At 43.4% G+C, this 18,857-nt stretch overlaps 1 protein-coding gene across 1 annotated transcript in view; it reads left to right on the top strand.

Annotated features, from left to right (window-relative positions):
• Nucleotides 1-18,857, top strand: part of MICU1 (mitochondrial calcium uptake 1) — a 275,102-nt gene that overhangs the window by 132,026 nt on the left and 124,219 nt on the right. Inside the window, exon 7 of the mRNA XM_066600576.1 lies at nt 6,342-6,424. Within this exon, the coding sequence (XP_066456673.1) occupies nt 6,342-6,424 (83 nt within the window). The remainder of the gene's footprint in view (nt 1-6,341; nt 6,425-18,857) is intronic.

The following is an 18,857-nucleotide window of genomic DNA, read 5'->3' as shown; positions in this document are numbered from 1 at the left end:
AACAAACACTTGCCAACAGCTGTTGAGTATGTGTGGCCACCCTTATTTGTGTGCCAGTCCTGATTTGTTGCACTCGTTGCATTCATGCCATGTCCTTACATTTGGTGAGAAGTGCTCAGATGGAGACTGGAACATTTGGCTGAACGACCAACAAGAATCGTTCAGTCTTCGCTCATCATTCATTTTTTGCAGGCCAAAAATCATGGTGGGCTCATTCACATGTCGTTCCCTTTAAACAGCGCTTGTACAGTCGTTCTGATTCACTTATACAGCAAATGTGAAAAAAGACTGAACGATCCTCGTTAACTATGCGTTAACTACGTGTCTGCCTGTCTAAACAGGCTGAACAAGAGCGGATGAGCTAGTGGTGAGGTTACTCGCTTGGTCAAACGAGAATCGGCTCGTCTAAAAGCAGCCCAAATTATGATGGTGTTGGCTGAAAAACATGCACATAAAATGTTAGGCCCTGTTTGTCAATAAGGTTTATAAGCTTTTATATTGTTTTTTAGCTGTATTTAGTAATTGGAAACAGTTTTGCAGCATAAATACATATATTGTTTTAAGGATTATATAACAAGTTGTTTGTTTTACAATGCCACTTACTATGAGCAATGATTATGGGGTGGAATGCCAGCCTATAGTTCTGAATTATGAAAGGTATTCTAATCATAACTGTATGGTAATTGGTCACCCGGTGTATTTAAAGTCCTGCGGTGCTAAAAGCTGCTTCACTGAAATAAATGATGGCATTATTGGGAATAATTATCCCAGCAGTGTAGGAAAGTGGAGAATACAAGACGGTACAAACCTGTATTCTATGTGCATGCTGTGTGCAGACCTAGTAATGCCGAACAATTACATACAGGAACTTCGTGGGATTTCTTTCTCTTGTAATCCAGTGTAATCTTGAGCATTTGTATTCTTAGCACATATTCCTGATCAGCTCACCGGGTGATTAAAACATGCTTTTTGTTTTATTATGCTGTTGTTTTTGTAGCTCTTGAGCTTGTGCAAGCCCTTTATTGTCTCAGCAGATAATGATAGGGTTATGTCCTTATTACAGCTATTGTTCGGTTCCCTTTTTTCTTTATTTTCTCTTACATAAATACATTGCATCTAGAAAGCAATATTTTGAACATATGACATGGAAATCCTTATTAGTTGATGGGTGTCTCTTATTGTAGCATAGGTCAGGAAGGGTGTCGTTTCTCCTTATGGAGAGCACATAGATGGTGAGGGAGGGGACTTATAAGGCCATCCATGCTCCTCTGGGAAATATGCAAATGGGAGCATAATATCGTAGCAAAATATTTAATATTATGGCTGTCTTTGGCAGACCTGATTAACATGAAGTGACCCCAGTATATAAAGAAGACCTCTGCAGAGAGATAATCCTTTGACACACAACGAGAATCTCATGATTCTCATTTGCCCGAGTGAACCACCTGGTGACGTCATCACCAGCCCATCACCATTACTTGTTTAGACAGGTAAGTCATCGTTAGGAATCATGATCTTCTCGTTCACTGATAGTAAAATTTTTCACATTTCCATGTGAAACGCTGAACGATCAGTGTTTAAATGTATTGAAAAGCTGACAATGATTTTTATGCTGGCTGAAACCGAACGACGAAGACAATTGAACGATTCTAATTCAACATTTAGTCATTGGCTATGTTTTAAACTGAACGATTATCGTTCACTTTTGTTCCTGATTTTTAAACCAATCGTTCTGTCCTAACGCACCTTAAAGGGGTTGTCTCGAGGAAGCAGTGAAATTTATTTTTTGCCCAGTCCCCCTAATTAAGCATACATTACTAAGCCCCCCTGTAAATGACTTTTCTAGCTGGTTTGTACTTACAGTTCCAGCGTTTCAGCAACTTATAAAAAGTTTCCCCAAGATGGCCGCCGTCTTTTCCCGTCGCTTGCTGTAGCCCGACGTGCGCGCTCCCGAGACGCTACCAGCTGTGTCTCCCTGACAACCAGATGCCCCGCAGCCGCCGGCCGGACCCCGGGATTGAACGCGGCCGACCAGTCACCCCGCGCTAGGCCCCCGGCTCCCTCGCGCTAGGCCCCCGGGCCACAGCGGCAGTCAGTCACGCGTCACCCCCGTCAGTCCGTCACCCACCACTTACCTGGGCAGCTCTGCTGGGCGGCTCTGCACCTTCCTCTAAGAGAGGATGGTAGCAGAATGGCCGCTCCAGCGCGCTCCCGAGAAGATACAGCTCGTCTGCGCATGCGCAGAAGAGCTGTAGCGGCGAGCACACTGAAGCGGCTCGTGCTCAGAGCAGAAGACCGGACTGCGCAAGCGCGTCTAAAAAAGCAAGCCGCCAGCGAATTTAGACGGAACCATGGAGACGAGGACGCCAGCAACGGAGCAGGTAAGTGAATAACTTCTGTATGGCTCATATTTAATGCACGATGTATATTACAAAGTGCATTAATATGGCCATACAGAAGTGTATAGACCCACTTTGTTTCGCGGGACAACCCCTTTAAGTTCCATGTTGGCTCCGTGCCTGTCCCCCTCAAATGCCATTAAAATAAACAAAACAACCTGCGATACGTTTCCTAGGCTCTATTGCTAGGAAGTTGCAGCCATCTTGTTTACTGTTCTGTACTGGAAAAGAAATGATGGCGGCCTATCTGAATACGATGCTCCAGTCCTGCAGTAAATTGGGTGGGTTTACTCCGATTTAACATATTAAGTTAATTGGGATTGTATGAAATTGCCCTAGTGCAGTGATGGCGAACCTTTTAGGGACCGAGTGCCCAAACTACAACCCAAAACCCACTTATGTATCGCAAAGTGCCAACACGTCAGGGGGCGGGGCTTATCACAATGTATGATTTTACCCCCGTCGTTATAAAAAGGACAAGGCTGTTTCAGAATAGACCGGGTGCAGATTCTGACTGCTTTTTGGACGCGGAAATACTGCAGAATGTCCTCAGCGGAGATTTCTGTGGAAAATTCTGCAGCGTTTCTGCATCTAAAAAGCAGTCAAAATCTGCACCCTGTCTATTTTGAAACAGCCCTGCCCATTTCTGCCGCATGTAAACATACCCCAGCGGTAATAGTGACATCCCACAGCAGTAATAATAGTGACACCCCCCCCCCCCCCCCCATTAGTAATACGAGTGACATACCCCAGCGGTTCCCCAGCAGTAATAATGCCCGCTCCCCCCCCAGCGGTTTCCCCAGCAGTCATAATACCCCCCCAGTGGTCCACCAGTCACAATGCCTCCGCCAGCAATAATAATGCCCCCCTCTCCCCAAGCGGTTCCCCCAGCAGTCATAATGGCCCCCCCCCAGCGGTTCTCCTGGCAGTCTGCACGCCCCCCTTCCCCCACAGCGATTTTCTTGGCAGTCACCATGCCCCCCCTCCCCCCCAGTGATTCTCCCAGCAGTCATAATGCTACCCCCCAACGATTCTCCCAGCAGTCATGACTCCGCTCCCTCCCCAGCGATTCCCCCAGCAGTCAGAATGTCTCCCATCCCCCCCCCAGCTATTCTCCCAGCAGTAAGAATGTCTCCCATCCCCCCCCCCAGCTATTCTCCCAGCAGTAAGAATGTCTCCCCCTCCCCCCCAGCTATTCTCCCAGCAGTAAGAATGTCTCCCCCTCCCCCCCAGCTATTCTCCCAGCAGTAAGAATGTCTCCCCCTCCCCCCAGCTATTCTCCCAGCAGTAAGAATGTCTCCCCCTCCCCAGCGATTCTCCCAGCAGTAAGAATGTCTCCCCCTCCCCAGCGATTCTCCCAGCAGTAAGAATGTCTCCCCCTCCCCCCCCCAGCGATTCTCCCAGCAGTAAGAATGTCTCCCCCTCCCCAGCGATTCTCCCAGCAGTAAGAATGTCTCCCCCTCCCCCCCCCCCCCCACAGCCATTCTCCCAGCAGTAAGAATGTCTCTCGCCCCCCCAGCGATTCCCCCAGCAGTCAGAATGTCTCCCCCCCCCCCCCCCCCCCAGCGATTCTCCCAGCAGTAAGAATACCCGCCCCCTGCCCCACATACTTACCCCTCCTCCTCGTAGGAGCGCTGCTCCTCTCCTGCTTGCTCTCAGGTGCACACTGAAAGCAGTGTGCTTCTGTTGGATGCCTTCTCCCCCTGCTCTTGCGGAACCAAAGTAGGAGACGTCGGGGGACGAGGGAGGAGGATCCTGGTACACACCGGCATCAGCACAGATAGCAGCGCTGAGTGAATGTCAGCAGGGGAGCCGCGGCCCCTGCAGGCATTCACTAAGGTGGTGAGCGGCCGATGGCGGCGCGTGCCAGCAGGGAGGGCTCTGCGTGCCGCCTCTGGCACGCGTGCCATAGGTTCGCCACCACTGCCCTAGTGTGTACATGAGATGGGCGAATTTAGTTTTTGACCCTCATTGGCAGTGACTGCTTAGAATTAGTTCTTCCGCAGATTTGGCTTCAATCAATAGGATACATGTACATAACAGTTCGTTCGCTTAGTGTCTTGGTCTTATTGGTTCATAGAGTTTCACCATTTTTAAAGTGAGGAGCTCTTTCTCCGACTGACTTTCATACTGCCTAATAATGCTGCACACAGCATTTTCCTACTGAGGTGGGCTATGGAATCAATAACGTGACAGTATGACCTACGAGAGCATCGATTGTAATAGAACAGCGTTTGACTAGAAACGCTATGAGAAAATCTCCAGTGTTACACAGACCTTTGAATTCCCATTTTGAAGAGTCTTAGATCTCCGTTCCAGATTTCTTTATAAAATACAGATCAATCTTGGCCCATTGTCTTGGTAATTATCTATTCTGTCTACAGTAGAAGGGAAATATACTGCTTGTCGTATTTAAAGAAACACTAAACTTAGAAATAAAGCTATGCTTTTGTCTGAGTCTGTTTTCGAGCCGTCGTCGTAAATTCTGTCTCGCTTGATGGAAAGAATAGCATTGGTATCTTTGGCCTCTGATATTACACTGTGGCTGTAGTTCATACATAGGTTGTATATCCATAAAGAGCTGTATATTCTTCCTGGATGGAAAAGTACTTTGTCCACTAATAATATCTTCCTGTGGCCACAGTAGCTTTTTAGACACGCTATATATGACTTATTACAGGAGTCCACAACTTTTTCTTGTCTGAGGGCCACTTCCGGGGGCCACAAGGGTTTGATTAATAGACAATTCTGGTATGTCCCAAGTATATGCTATAATAAATTCAACTAAGTTCCACTTCCAGGACTCCCATCTATTGGGAGAACGGGGGTCACCTTTTCCCCCATCAGCACCTCAGAGAAGAGACTATGCATGAGACTCTATTGTAGATGATGGATGTCGACGTAACTGCCTGGTATTTCATAAGTACTTTAAACTACGGTGGAGAGAGCTGCTGCATATACGATGCCCCTAACTCATATGCTCATTTGTGGAGTGCCAAGCGGGTCTAAAGATTTTATTCTCCTGATGTGTGGGGGACCCAGACATGGCTACACAGGGCACCCTTAGTACTTGTCCTAATGTGTAGGGGACCCAGACATGGCTACACAGTGCACCCTTAGTACTTGTCCTAATATATAGGGGGGCCCAGACATGGCTACACAGGGCACCCCTAGTACTTCTAATATATAGGAGTCCCAGACATGGCTACACAGTGTACCCTTAGTACTTGTCTTAATATATAGGGGACCCAGACATGGCTACACAGTGCACCCTTAGTACTTGTCTTAATATATAGGGAACCCAGACATGACTACACAGTGCACCCTTAGTACTTCTAATATATAGGAGTCCCAGACATGGCTACACAGTGCACCCTTAGTATTTGTCCTAATATATAGGGGGCCCAGACATGGCTACACAGGGCACCCTTAGTACTTGTCCTAATGTGTAGGGGACCCAGACATGGCTACACAGTGCACCCTTAGTATTTGTCCTAATATATAGGGGACCCAGACATTGCTACACCGTGCACCCTTAGTACTTGTCCTAATATATAGGGGCCCAGACATAGCTACACAGGGCACCCCTAGTACTTGTCCTAATGTGTAGGGGACCCAGACATGGCTACACAGGGCACCCTTAGTACTTGTCCTAATATATAGGGGACCTAGACATGACTGCAAAGGGCACCCTTAGTACTTGTCCTAATATATTGGGGACCCAGACATGGCTACACAGTGCACCCTTAGTACTTCTCCTAATATATAGGGGACCAGACATGGCTACACAGTGCACCCTTGGTACTTGTCCTCATATATAGGGGCATTGTGGACCGCATGTTGTGCGCCTCTTCCTTATTCTATAAAATCATAGATCTGCTTAATAGACAGCCATGCTTTTTAGCAGTTATAAGTAAACATTTCTGTTTTTCTGTCTTCTAGCGCCTCAAAGAAACTTTGAAATTGCTTTCAAAATGTTTGATCTGAATGGAGATGGAGAAGTTGACATGGAGGAGTTTGAGCAGGTGGGTTTGATTTATTTTTCACAAAATCTTCTAGTTACATTTTCCTCAATGATTTGACTTTTTGTTAACTTATTTATTTTTGCCTTACATTACCATGTACTTTCTTCCAGATTCTGTAGCTAATAAAAATATTCTATACCCCTTCTTTAGTTGTCTTTCTATTTCTGAGAACCATCTATGATGAATATAGGCCTTTTGGTTCCCTTCAGAATAGTGGGTTGCTAAACTGGTCTCCAACCCAGCATAGAGATCCAGCATGGCATACTTTGAAAAGAGTTGTGCCAATAACTGAAGTTATGCCGTTTCTATAAGATAGAGAATATTTTTAATATCCGTTAGTTTGAACGCTGGGACCTCCACTGATCCCAAGAACTAAAGTCCCAACAGTCCCTGCTTGAATAGAGTGGAAGTCACATGCACATCGTCCTCTTTCTGAAAAATGGGTTCCCAATAGTCCCCACATGAATGATCAATGGGCTCCCAGTGGTCAGAACCCTACTGATCATAGTTATCCCTCATCCTGTAGATACAGGATAGCTTTGGATTTTGGTACAACCTCTTTTAGCAACCACCCAAAATGTATTCATCCTCTACCAAGATAAGGGGGCTATCTAGGCACAAAGAATTATAAACACTACTATCCAGTTTCTTTAACAGCGATGTTGTCCTGGTTTTGTGACGACATGGGAAGTGGGAACGGATCCGCAGTGGGAACGGGAGTATTGTGGGATTGGGTGAGCTGTGTATGGCTTCTTTTCGGTTGGTGCTACCTGGTGAGCAGCATTGCCATTTTTTTTTTGTGTATGGATAACCCATTTTACAGAATGTTTAAAATGAAATACTAGTAGTCCTTTTGCTGAATTTTCTTCCTTTTTTTTTGCTATGAGTAAAATAGTTCCAGCACTTTACTTTGACGACTTGGTTTTGTCATATTGGAGATATTGACAGATGGGTTTTCTGGTCTCTCAGTCCTCTGATCTTTATCTTGTCAGTCACAGTGTGAGTTGCTTCTAATTGTCTTAGCTCAGAGCTAACAGAATCCTAACCTCCGACATCAGTAAGTGAAATGTCCTTGGCAGGCTGTTTGGAGGTGAATCTAGTACTGTGTTTGTTTAATTGGATGAATTAGAGGTCTTGGAGTAGCTTCGTGCAGATTCTGTTCAGAGAAAAACTGATTGAATAGAACATTTCTATCCAACAATGTTCTTATTCTACTGTATGCCCTGTTGGAACTAATGTGTTTTTGTTATGAGAAGTCTGCTTTTAATGCCATGTTATGTCTTCTATTGTACTGTGCAGTATTATAGGAGTGAGTAAATATAAAATAACCCAAGTTGCCCAGTTAAAGTGGTTTTCAGGACACAAAATGGAAATTCTGAAGATGCTAAAATCTAGGAGGTATAGGTAAGCAGCGGCAACCTGTACTTTTTATTTGCCGCTCTGGACCCTCTTTACACATGTCACTGCTGATCTATCGCTGCATTTACAAACACAGCAGCGGACTATTGCCTACAATTTACAGCATGTATAGAGCTTGTTTCCCGTCAGGCGCTGTAGCTCCTCCCACAGCTTGCAGGTCCTGCAACTTACTAGCACTAGCCTCTGACTGAGAGTGCCAAAAAAAGTGCTGAACCTCAGACAGGACCTCTGAACTGCAGATGAGCAATATAGCGCAGTGCTTCTCCTGTCCTCCCATCCTGCATTGCTGCCAGCAGGAAGTTGGAGGCTATGGATGGGGGGCAAGTAGCATATGTGGACAAGCTGTCAGAGGAAGTGGAGATATTTTTTGGGTGGAGGGTCACGTGACATAGAAAATTTACATAGTATCTGGCATAATAATCCCCAAACACCATGCCCGCTGTCTTGGGGTCATACTGGACTCCGACCTTTGCTTAACCCCCCCACATTCAATCCTTGGCCCGAACATGCCCTCTGCACCTCAGAAATATTGCTAAAATCCGGCCATTTTTTACCACGGATATGCTAAAGATGCTCATCATTCTCCTCCATTCCCGACTCGATTACCGTAACTCGCTGCTCATTAGCCTTCCCTGCACCAGACTCTCCCCTCTCCAATCCGTGCTAAATGTGGCAGCTAGACTAATTTTCCCATCCTGCTGCTTTTCAGACGCCTCCACACTATGCCATCCACTACAGAACTTAATTCAAACTCCTCACCCTCACCCGCAAAGCTCCCCATGGTGCTGCGCCACCTTACATTGTCTCCCTCCTGTCTGTACCACACCCAGTCAGCACAGTCTGATCAGCCAACGCATTGAGATTAAGCGCCCCTTTTAATTCGATCCTCACAGGCTCGCCTCCAGGACCTTTCTAGGGCAGCACCGGTCCTCTGGTACACATTACCCCAAAACACCCAGACAATCCCCGACGCACAGAACTTCAGACGCACCTTAATAACTCACTTCTTCAGGGAGGCATACCAAATCTCCTGGTTCAGTCCCCTAGCTCCCCTCCTTATGGCTCCCCACACCTTCCATTTGTCTTTCATATACATCTTCTGCCCTGTACCTCCTTATCACCCCAACCCCCGTTCTGTTCCAAATAAGTAAATACTGTATGTAATTGTCGTACTGTTTTGTGCTCCCCCGTGCCTCATCTTCTGCCCCTGTACCTCTTGAAGCACCCCTTATCCCCTCTTTATCCAAATAAGTATACCAGATGTAATTGTCTTGTTTGTGTTCCCCCTTGATTTGAAAGCGCTTAAATAAGTTGGCACCATGCAAATAAAGATTATTAAGATGGTAGCTAGATTAGGTACAGTATATCTATTCTAAAATTACTTATTGTAATGATGTACAATAGAGTTTAAACCTTTAAGGACCAAGCACAGTAAATTTACGGTGCTGGGTTCTGGGTTTTAATCTTGGCCGATGATAATCTAGTAGGAGCAGGTCGGTCCTCAGATGTTAGTTACAGCTGAGGACACGGAAGAGAAGGCGGAAGCAGTTTTGCCTTATGAGCTCCATGTAGTGAAGAGAGAAAGCAGAAGTGTTACTTCCGCTATTCTGCTTGGCCATCACGTGACCTCTGGGTGCCCCCTGCCAAGGCAGAGCTGCAGGTTCCTAGTGGACCCAGATCAACTTTGTTAGTAACTACTGTCACTACAGGGATGATGTTTTCCTCTGTAACTGGGGCTCCTATGGTTGCCCAAGCTAAAGTGGAAAAGTTTGATATATATATATATATGTAAAATTGAATGTATGCGTGCGTGTCTGTCTGTCTGTTTGTCCTTGATGCGCTACTACACCATTCATCCGATCGCCATGAAACTTTGGGAAGTTGTTCAGTACACTCCTGGGAAGATTATAGGCATAGTACATTTATGCTACGATAAATGGTGCGCGTGCGTGCGTCGTCGACCGTTACGACCCCCCCACGTAGATCGTTCGATTTCCATCATTGCCACTAATTCTCTCACTTCCCGATGTTGTAGAAACATGAAATTTGGCACCAGCATTGATTATGTCATAAATAGGAAAAGTTAAAGGGTCCCAACTCGATTATTCAATTCTAAGCGCAAAAGAATTAGCGTCCAAATTTTATGTACGGAATCTAATTCACTTGAAATTTGGCACGAGCATTGATTATTATGTCATAAATAGGAAAAGCTAATGGGTCCCAACTCGATTATTCAATTCTAAGCGCCAAAGAATTAGCGTCCAAATTTTACGTACATAATCTTATTCTCTCACTTCGCCGCTCATCCTCATGTAAAATGCTTGCAGATAATTCCTACAATTTTATTGCAGTGTTCACTGCAAACAGTTGATAAAACGATATTGTCTACAATGTGCTCTTCATTCTGGTCATTTCTGGGTTAAGAATGTTTTTTTGTTTTTTTTATCACGCTGGGTGAGCGATTGGAGCTGGCCATCAAAATGGTGGTAGGTTTAGGTTTAATCTCTTTTCTAAATATTTTACTAACATTAGAAAATAGCAATAGGAATGAAAAAAAATGGAAACAGGTCTCGCAGGACCTTCAATTCACATTGTACAACAATTAGGTACATCTTCATGTGAATAACAAATAGAACAATCAATTTGTCTAGCCCAAAAATGATCCCCAGACCACCTTCCCCCGGTCAACTATTCTTTTACTATATCAACGCAAAACTGACTGAAAATAGAGGTGCGGTCTGCGTCATAATGAATGTTACTATTTATAAGATGGAAACCCCTTTCATTGGAAAGAGAAAAAAGAAAAGACAAAAGATATAGGAAAAATCAAAGCAAATTAAACAAATGTGACAGAAGAACAAGGCACTTCAACAATAACACACCAAGCCCATATACACATAGACAAAAAAAAAAAGGAAGGGGGAGGGAAAGGGGGCACCTTGAGCGCCTTCCTGTCAGTTCCTAACTCTAACGGACCTGCGTCCCCTTCAGGGCTCGTGAGTAAGTCTAATAAAACAGACTGGTAAACTCTGTTGAGGACTCAAACATAATCCAGGGTTGCCAGGTCTTTCTGTATTTTTCCTTTTGTTTTTCGGGCTCTCAAGAGTGTTCCGCACATAGCTCCTCCATATGGTTAAGATACGACATTTCTTACTACCACTCCCTCATTGAGGGAACTTGTGTAGTTCGCCAGTGGCGAGGGATAACTGCTCTGGCTGCTGCAATACAGAAACGGAGCAGGTCTCCATTTTGAGCACTAATGGAGCCCGGTAGAATGGAGAGGAGAGCTATCTGCGGAGTACTGCTAACTGAATGGTAGTAGGTTTATGATGGGAAGAGATCTCTAATGAGTGAGCTACCATGTAATGCAAGATGCTGTTGAAGGGCCTTGTGAAGCCAAAATGTGAGGAATCGACAGATAAAGTGCAATTCTTTTGCATGTTATCAGAATTTTATCTCATTAAAATTTATTAAAACCGGCTGCCCAATGCTTTGTATCCTGAATGTAACTGGGAGGGTCTTTAACGAATTGTTATAAATACAATACTATCCATTTCCCCTAACCCCTCTCCCGAGGACCCAGTCCATGACACAACAGGTTTGACAGTAAGGGAAAATATACCCTTATAGACTTTTGGAAGAGAGTAGAAAATGGGCATAGTAGAATCCTGTACAAAAATATATTCCACTAATTCATCAAAATTTTCCCCCAAAGCCAGACCACTGTTCATCAAACATCTCCTTTATCCTGGAAGTTGGTAGTTGGATCATAGGGGATAACCGCATTTAGAGAAGACCAGTTTTTGATGCATGGATATTATACATGCTGGAATTAGTGCAATTTGTCTTTATTTAGATCAATTCTCCAATAGGCATGTTTTTTTATCTCGCGGGATGAGTAACCGGAGCTGGCCATTACTCAACAACGTTATGCCTTATGAATGTTGAAGACCGCAGTTCTAGAATGAAGAAGATTGCATTCCTTTTTTTTTTTTCAGAGTCTAGCATCCAAGAAAATCAGGTGTCAGGAGAACTAAAAATACAAATGTATTCATTGGAGAAGCTGTTAATCAAAGAAGGGAGGACATTGGGGGATTCAACTCACAACATTACTCAGGGGATGACAGAGTACCGTATTTTCCGGACTATAAGGCGCACCGGATTATAAGGCGCACCTTCTATGAGCGCATTATAAGCAATCTTGCTTCATATATAAGGCGCACTGGATTATAAGGCGCAGCACATTAGTGCTGTGCAGGGGCCGGAGAGGCTTCTATCAAGCCTGATAGAAGCCTGTCCGGTCAGATCGCGGTTGCTAGGCAGCCAGGGGCCTTCTGAAAGGCCCTAGGGCTGTCTATGCAGAGCGCCTAGCAAGTCGTGCGCTAGATGGGCACTCTGCATAGACAGCCCTGGGGCCTTTCAGGAGGTCCCCAGCTGCCTAGCAACCACACAGCGTCCCGCGATCTCATCGTGGGACGCTGTACGGGCCCCCTGAACATCGGTTGCCGGCTGTTCTTACAGCGGGCACCCGGCGGCAGCAGTTCTGATGAGCCGCGCCGCTCGTTAGGACTGTTAACACTTTAAATACCGCTGTCAGAGCGGTATTTAAAGTGTTAACAGTTCTGACAAGCGGCGCGGCTCGTCGGAACTGCTGCCGCCGGGTGCCCGCTGTAAGAACAGCCGGCACCCGACGTTGTATGGAGCAGGATCCACCCGCGATCCCGCTCCATACTACTACTTGTTTGACTTGCGAACAAAACGGACTTGCGAACGGGCTCCCGGAACGGAACCTGTTCGCAAGTCGGGGAGCACCTGGACTGTCGGGTTCATATATAAGGCGCACCGGATTATAAGGCGCACTTTCTATTTCTGAGAAATTCTCAGCATTTTATGTGCGCCTTATAGTCCGGAAAATACGGTAGGCACCATTTTAACAGAATATTTATTTAAATTGATTGTTCTGGAAAAAAACACTAAAAAAATATGGATCTTGATGCCTAAATAAAATATAACTTATGAAAGTTAAACTGAAAGCCGAAATATGCCTGCAAAATAGAAAAACATTCCAGAGGGACACACGGGGCCACTTAAAACATGCAGTGTATGACTGGTAAAGGAGTACTAAAATGGCTAAAAGAACATACATGCTTATAGTGCACATAGACACATTAGCTGATATAGCTGTCATTTTCACCTTTGATTGCTCACATTTTTCTATTATAACATGTGATTTTAGAAGCTTTCTTTGCTTAATATCATATAGTTAAATAAGATATTAAAGTGGGGGACTATGTTTTTTGTTTTTAATTGTTCAGATTTTACATTAAAAGCGGTTTCCTATTAATATTTATTCCCCATCCGCTGGATTTGGGATAAATCTCTGCTTGCTGGGACTCTGACCAATGGGACACCCAGCAAATCCCATGTAAAAATACCTTTACATAACACTGAGGTCTTCCATGCAATGTTATAAAGAGATGTGAAATTTGTTTCCAGAATGGCCCCCATAGTAGGGAGTTTATTATCACCAAGCCTCTTCCTTAGTAATAGAGATGCTCATAAAACCTGGCCCACAGCTGGGGGATGTTATCCCTGCGGCCACTAGATAGGCGAGGCACATGACTTTGTGGTTTAACCCTTTCCAGTCCAATTTGTATCCTGGTTTTCCTAGGGGGCTTTCTATTTTTTCTGCTGTAATACAACGGCGCTATATGCTGGCTAAAGCCAGTACTGCATGAGGTGACACGTTGGATAGGCTCTGACAGCAGAGAGGCTGGCAATATACAGTAAGAGAACCCCAACGGACGTCTTCCAACATCGGAGCTGTACAACCTTAAATCATAATGTCTTTACAGGTCAGACAGTGGATTGGAAAGGGTTAATGTACCTTTACATTGGTCGACTTTAGCCTGTGTGATAGTCGTTAAGAAAATGAAGGCAGAGTGGACCCGAGCTCTTTTTCGGCCACTTGCCTCTAATCACTGCTTACAGTAACGAGTGAGAGATTTCTCGCTCAATGCCATGTCAGTGGCCATGTTTGTGCACAGGACAACTATCACCCGAATTCACTGCTACGAGCGATTGTTCAGGCAATACCTGCTCCGTGTAATTATAACTTTACACCTAGCAACACACAGAAGAAAAAGAATTAGCGTCCAAATTTTACGTACGTAATTTAATTCTCTCACTTGAAATGTGGCACGAGCATTGATTATTATGTCATAAATAGGAAAAGTTAATGGGTCCCAACTCGATTATTCAGTTCTAAGCGCAAATTTTAAAAATCCAAATTTTACGTATGTAATCTAATTCTCTCACTTCCTGATGTCATTTTATATAAAGGAAACGTCGCATGGTTGCCTCCACGTAGTGTTTCCTGGGTAACGCAAAGAACCATGCAAAATGGTGAACATATTTTTTTCCTCGGTATCTCTAAAGTAACCACGACTTCATAAGATTTTCCGTGGGAACACCAGATAAACACCAGTACCAAATTAACTCGGGCGAAGCCGGGTATATCAGCTAGTATATCATGTAGGAGTGACAAACCCCTCTACAGTATCTAGTCGCTACTTCCCAGCTCATGGAGAAAGTGTCAGTTCTCCAAGGCTTAGAAAGGGTGTGACACCACGGAGGGAGTGCAGAAAAAAGCTTGTGCATAGGGACAGCTAAATATGTTCTGGATATTTGTGCACCAGCGAGTCTGAATGCTAGGTAAGACATCTCTCTACATTACTGAATTGTTTCAATCCCCTATTCTTTCTTTGATTTAGTTCTCCAGGTGCAACAAAATTAATCCTCGGTCTCCAGGATATTTACGTAAAGAATTTGAAGAATTTGAGTATTTTTTTCTTAATTCTGAATTCAGGTTTTATGTTTAAAGAGGTTTTTCCGCTAATGATGTTTATCCCCATACACTGATAGCAGTGCGAAGAGTTCAAGAAGATTGTGTTTTTCATGAGGTTGGGAATTAAGTTTGCCCTCTAAAATTGTGTTATAACAGCCCAGTCACACATTCAGACAAGTTAAAGGGCTGTTCTGGAGACTGGGCAAAATTTTCCTAACGTTTCTACTTATTGTCATAATTCCAAAAGTCCATCCAAATTGTCAAACTGAGCTCCAGTAAAGTTTTTTTGCTGACCGGCATCACAATTACTTTACATCCAGCTTCAGATTTCCACATGGTTGTTTAAAATGGCCATTGTGGAGTGCAAAAACTAGATCTTCACGATGTCCTGTTGCTGGTCACTGATGAGTACACATTCTCGACTGTACAAACTGTGCCATCATACAAGAATTTAAAGGCATTGGCTACCAATGGAGAACTAATCAAGGTGGGAGACCACAGGTATATCTATGTTTCTGCAGCTTTGTAAAACAAGTTATAATATTTTATTCCAAACTAGCTTACCCGTCGCACGTTGCTGCGAAGACAGACAGACAGACATACATACATTCGTTTTTATATATATAAACAACAACCAATCACAGCGCAGCTTTCATGTTACCTCAGCAGTGTAATATATAACAACCAATCACAGCGCAGCTTTCATGTTACCTCAGCAGTAAGAGAAATAACAACCAATCACAGCGCAACTTTTATTCTGCCTCAGCAATATCAAAAATAGCAACCAATCACAGTGCAGCATTCATTTTACCTCAGCGGTATATTATATAGCAACCAATCACAGCACAGCTTTCATGTAACCTCAGTAGTATAAGAAGTAGCAACCAATCACAGCACAGCTTTCATTTTGCCTCAGCAGTATAATATATAGCAACCAATCACAGCACAGCTTTCATATTACCTCAACAGTATAAGAAATAGCAACCAATCACAGTGCAGCTTTCATGTAACCTCAGCAGTATAATATATAACAACCAATCACAGCACAGCTTTCATGTTACCTCAGCAGTATAATATACAGCAACCAATCACAGCACAGCTTTCATGTTACCTCAGCAGTATAAGAAATAGCAACCAATCATAGCACAGCTTTCATTTTACCTAAGCATTCTCAATATCCAGCAATTGTCAAGCGAAACGTTCGGCGGATGCATCATTTTGTAGTTGAACACGCTTGATCGTAATGCCTTTTGCTTTCGTGCTTGAGATGGAAATCAAACGATCTTTGTCTGGGGGGCATAACTGTCGACGATGCTCGCACGCGCACTGCCTATCGTAGGATAGATGTACTATGCCAGTAATCTTCCCAGGAGTGTACTCAACAACTTCCCAAAGTTTCATAGCGATTGGATGAATGGTGTAGTAATGCATAAAGGACAGACAGACATTCATTTATATATATATATATATATATATATATATATATATATATATATATATATATATATATATATATATATATATATAGATGACATCAGGAAGTGAGAGAATTAGATTCCGTGCATAAAATTTGGACACTAATTCTTTTGCGCTTAGAATTGAATAATTGAGTTGGGACCCATTAACTTTTCCTATTTATGACACAATCAATGCTTGTGCCATATTACATCGGGTAGTGAGAGAATTAGATTCCGTACGTAAAATTTGGACGCTAATTCTTTTGCGCTTAGAATTAATCGAGTTGGGACCCATTAGCTTTTGCTATTTATGACATAATCAATGCTCGTGCCAAATTTCAAGTTTCTATAACATCAGGAAGCAAGAAAATTAGATTCCGTACGTAAAATTTGGACGCTAATTCTTTTGCACTTAGAATTGAATAATCGAGTTGGGACCTATTAACTTTTCCTATTTATGATAAAATCAATGCTTGTGCCAAATTACATCGGGAAGTGAGAGAATTTAGATTCCGTACGTAAAATCTGAATGCTAATTCTTTGGCGCTTAGAATTGAATAATCGAGTTGGGAACCATTAGCTTTTTCTATTTATGACATAATGAATGCTCATGCCAAATTTCATGTTTCTACGACATCGGGAAGTGAGTGAATTAGTGGCAATGATGGAAATCGAACGATCTACGTGGGGGGGGGGCGTAACTGTCGACGATGCTCGCATGTGCGCCATTTATCATAGCATAAATGTACTATGCCTAAAGTCTTCCCAGGAGTGTACTCAACAACTTCGCAAAGTTTCATGGCGATCGGATGAATGGTGTAGTAGCGCATAAAGGACAAACACACACACAGACAGACACACATACACGCATACATTCAATTTTATATATATAGACTAGCTTACCCGTCGCGCATTGCTGCGAAGACAGACAGACATACATACATACATTCGTTTTTATATATCTAGATAACAACCAATCACAGCGCAGCTTTTTTATGTTACCTCAGTGGTATAATATATACCAACCAATCGCAGCGCAGCTTACATGTTACCGCAGCTTTATAATATATAACACCCAATCACAGCACAGCTTTCATGTTACCTCTGCAGTATAAAATATAACAACCAATCACAGTGCAGCTTTCATGTTACCTCAGCAATAAGAGAAATAACAACCAATCACAGCGCAACTTTTATTCTGCCTCAGCAATATAAAAAATAGCAACCAATCACAGCACAGCATTCATTTTACCTCAGCGGTATAATATATAGCAACCAATGACAGCACAGCTTTCATGTTGCCTCAGCAGTATAAGAAATAGCAACCAATCACAGCACAGCTTTTATTTTACCTCAGCATTCTCAATATGCAGCAATTGTCTTGCGAAACGTTCGGCTGATGCATCATTTTGTAGTTGAACACGCATCCCGTTGCTCGTAATGCCTTTTGTTTTTGTGCTTGAGATGGAAATCAAATGATCTTTGTCTGGCGGGCATAACTGTCGACGATGGATAGTTGTACTATGCCAGTAATCTTCCCAGGAGTGTACTCAACTACTTCCCAAAGTTTCATGGTGATTTAGATGAATGGTGTAGTAATGCATAAAGGACAGACAGACAGACATATATTCATTTTTATATATATAGATGACATCAGGAAGTGAGAGAATTAGATTCCGTACGTAAAATTTGGACGCTAATTCTTTGGCGCTTAGAATTGAATAATCGAGTTGGGACCCATTAACTTTTCCTATTTATGACATAATCAATGCTCGTGCCAAATTTCAAGTTTCTATTGCATTGGGAAGTAAGAGAATTAGATTCCGTACGTAAAATTTGGACGCTGATTCTTTTGAGCTTAGAATTGAATAATCGACTTGGGACCCATTAACTTTTCCTATTTATGACATAATCAGTGCTCGTGTCAAATTTCACGTTTCTATGACATTGGGAAGCGAGAAAATTAGTGGCAATGATGGAAATCGAACGCTCTACGTGGGGGGGGGGGGGGCGCGTAACTGTCGACGATGCTCGCACGCATGCCATTTATCATAGGATAGATGTACTATGCCTATAATCTTCCCAGGAGTGTACTCAACAACTTCCCAAAGTTTCATGGCGATCGGATGAATGGTGTAGTAGCGCATAAAGGACAAATAGACAGACACACAGACAGACACGCACGCACGCAGACAGACATACACGCATACATTCAATTTTATATATATAGATTACATGTTATCGCTATAAGATGCATAGAAATTTATTTTAAATCGCCTAAATAACCCCTTTAGATTGGTTGACCAGGATTAGAAAAACATGGCTGCTTTTTACACTAATTTACAGGTTGTGTTCATTACTGTGGCTCAGAACCATTCAAGTCAGGTATGATGTCGTTTCTGGGGGACATATTAGCCTTTTGCTCTCCAGCTCAGTACTGTGGAGGAATTCCAGCAACCTGATTTGGTTCTGATTCACAATTCCAGCAACCTGATTGGTTCTGATTCACAATTCCAGCAACCTGATTGGTTCTGATTCACAATTCCAGCAACCTGATTGGTTCTGATTCACAGTTCCAGCAGCCTGATTGGTTCTGATTCACAATTCCAGCAGCCTGATTGGTTCTGATTCACAGTTCCAGCAGCCTGATTGGTTCTGATTCACAGTTCCAGCAGCCTGATTGGTTCTGATTCACAGTTCCAGCAGCCTG

Source organism: Eleutherodactylus coqui, chromosome 4, assembly GCF_035609145.1.
Source record: "Eleutherodactylus coqui strain aEleCoq1 chromosome 4, aEleCoq1.hap1, whole genome shotgun sequence".
Classification (NCBI taxonomy): Eukaryota; Metazoa; Chordata; class Amphibia; order Anura; family Eleutherodactylidae; genus Eleutherodactylus; species Eleutherodactylus coqui.
This window is presented reverse-complemented; position numbering and strand designations above follow the sequence as displayed.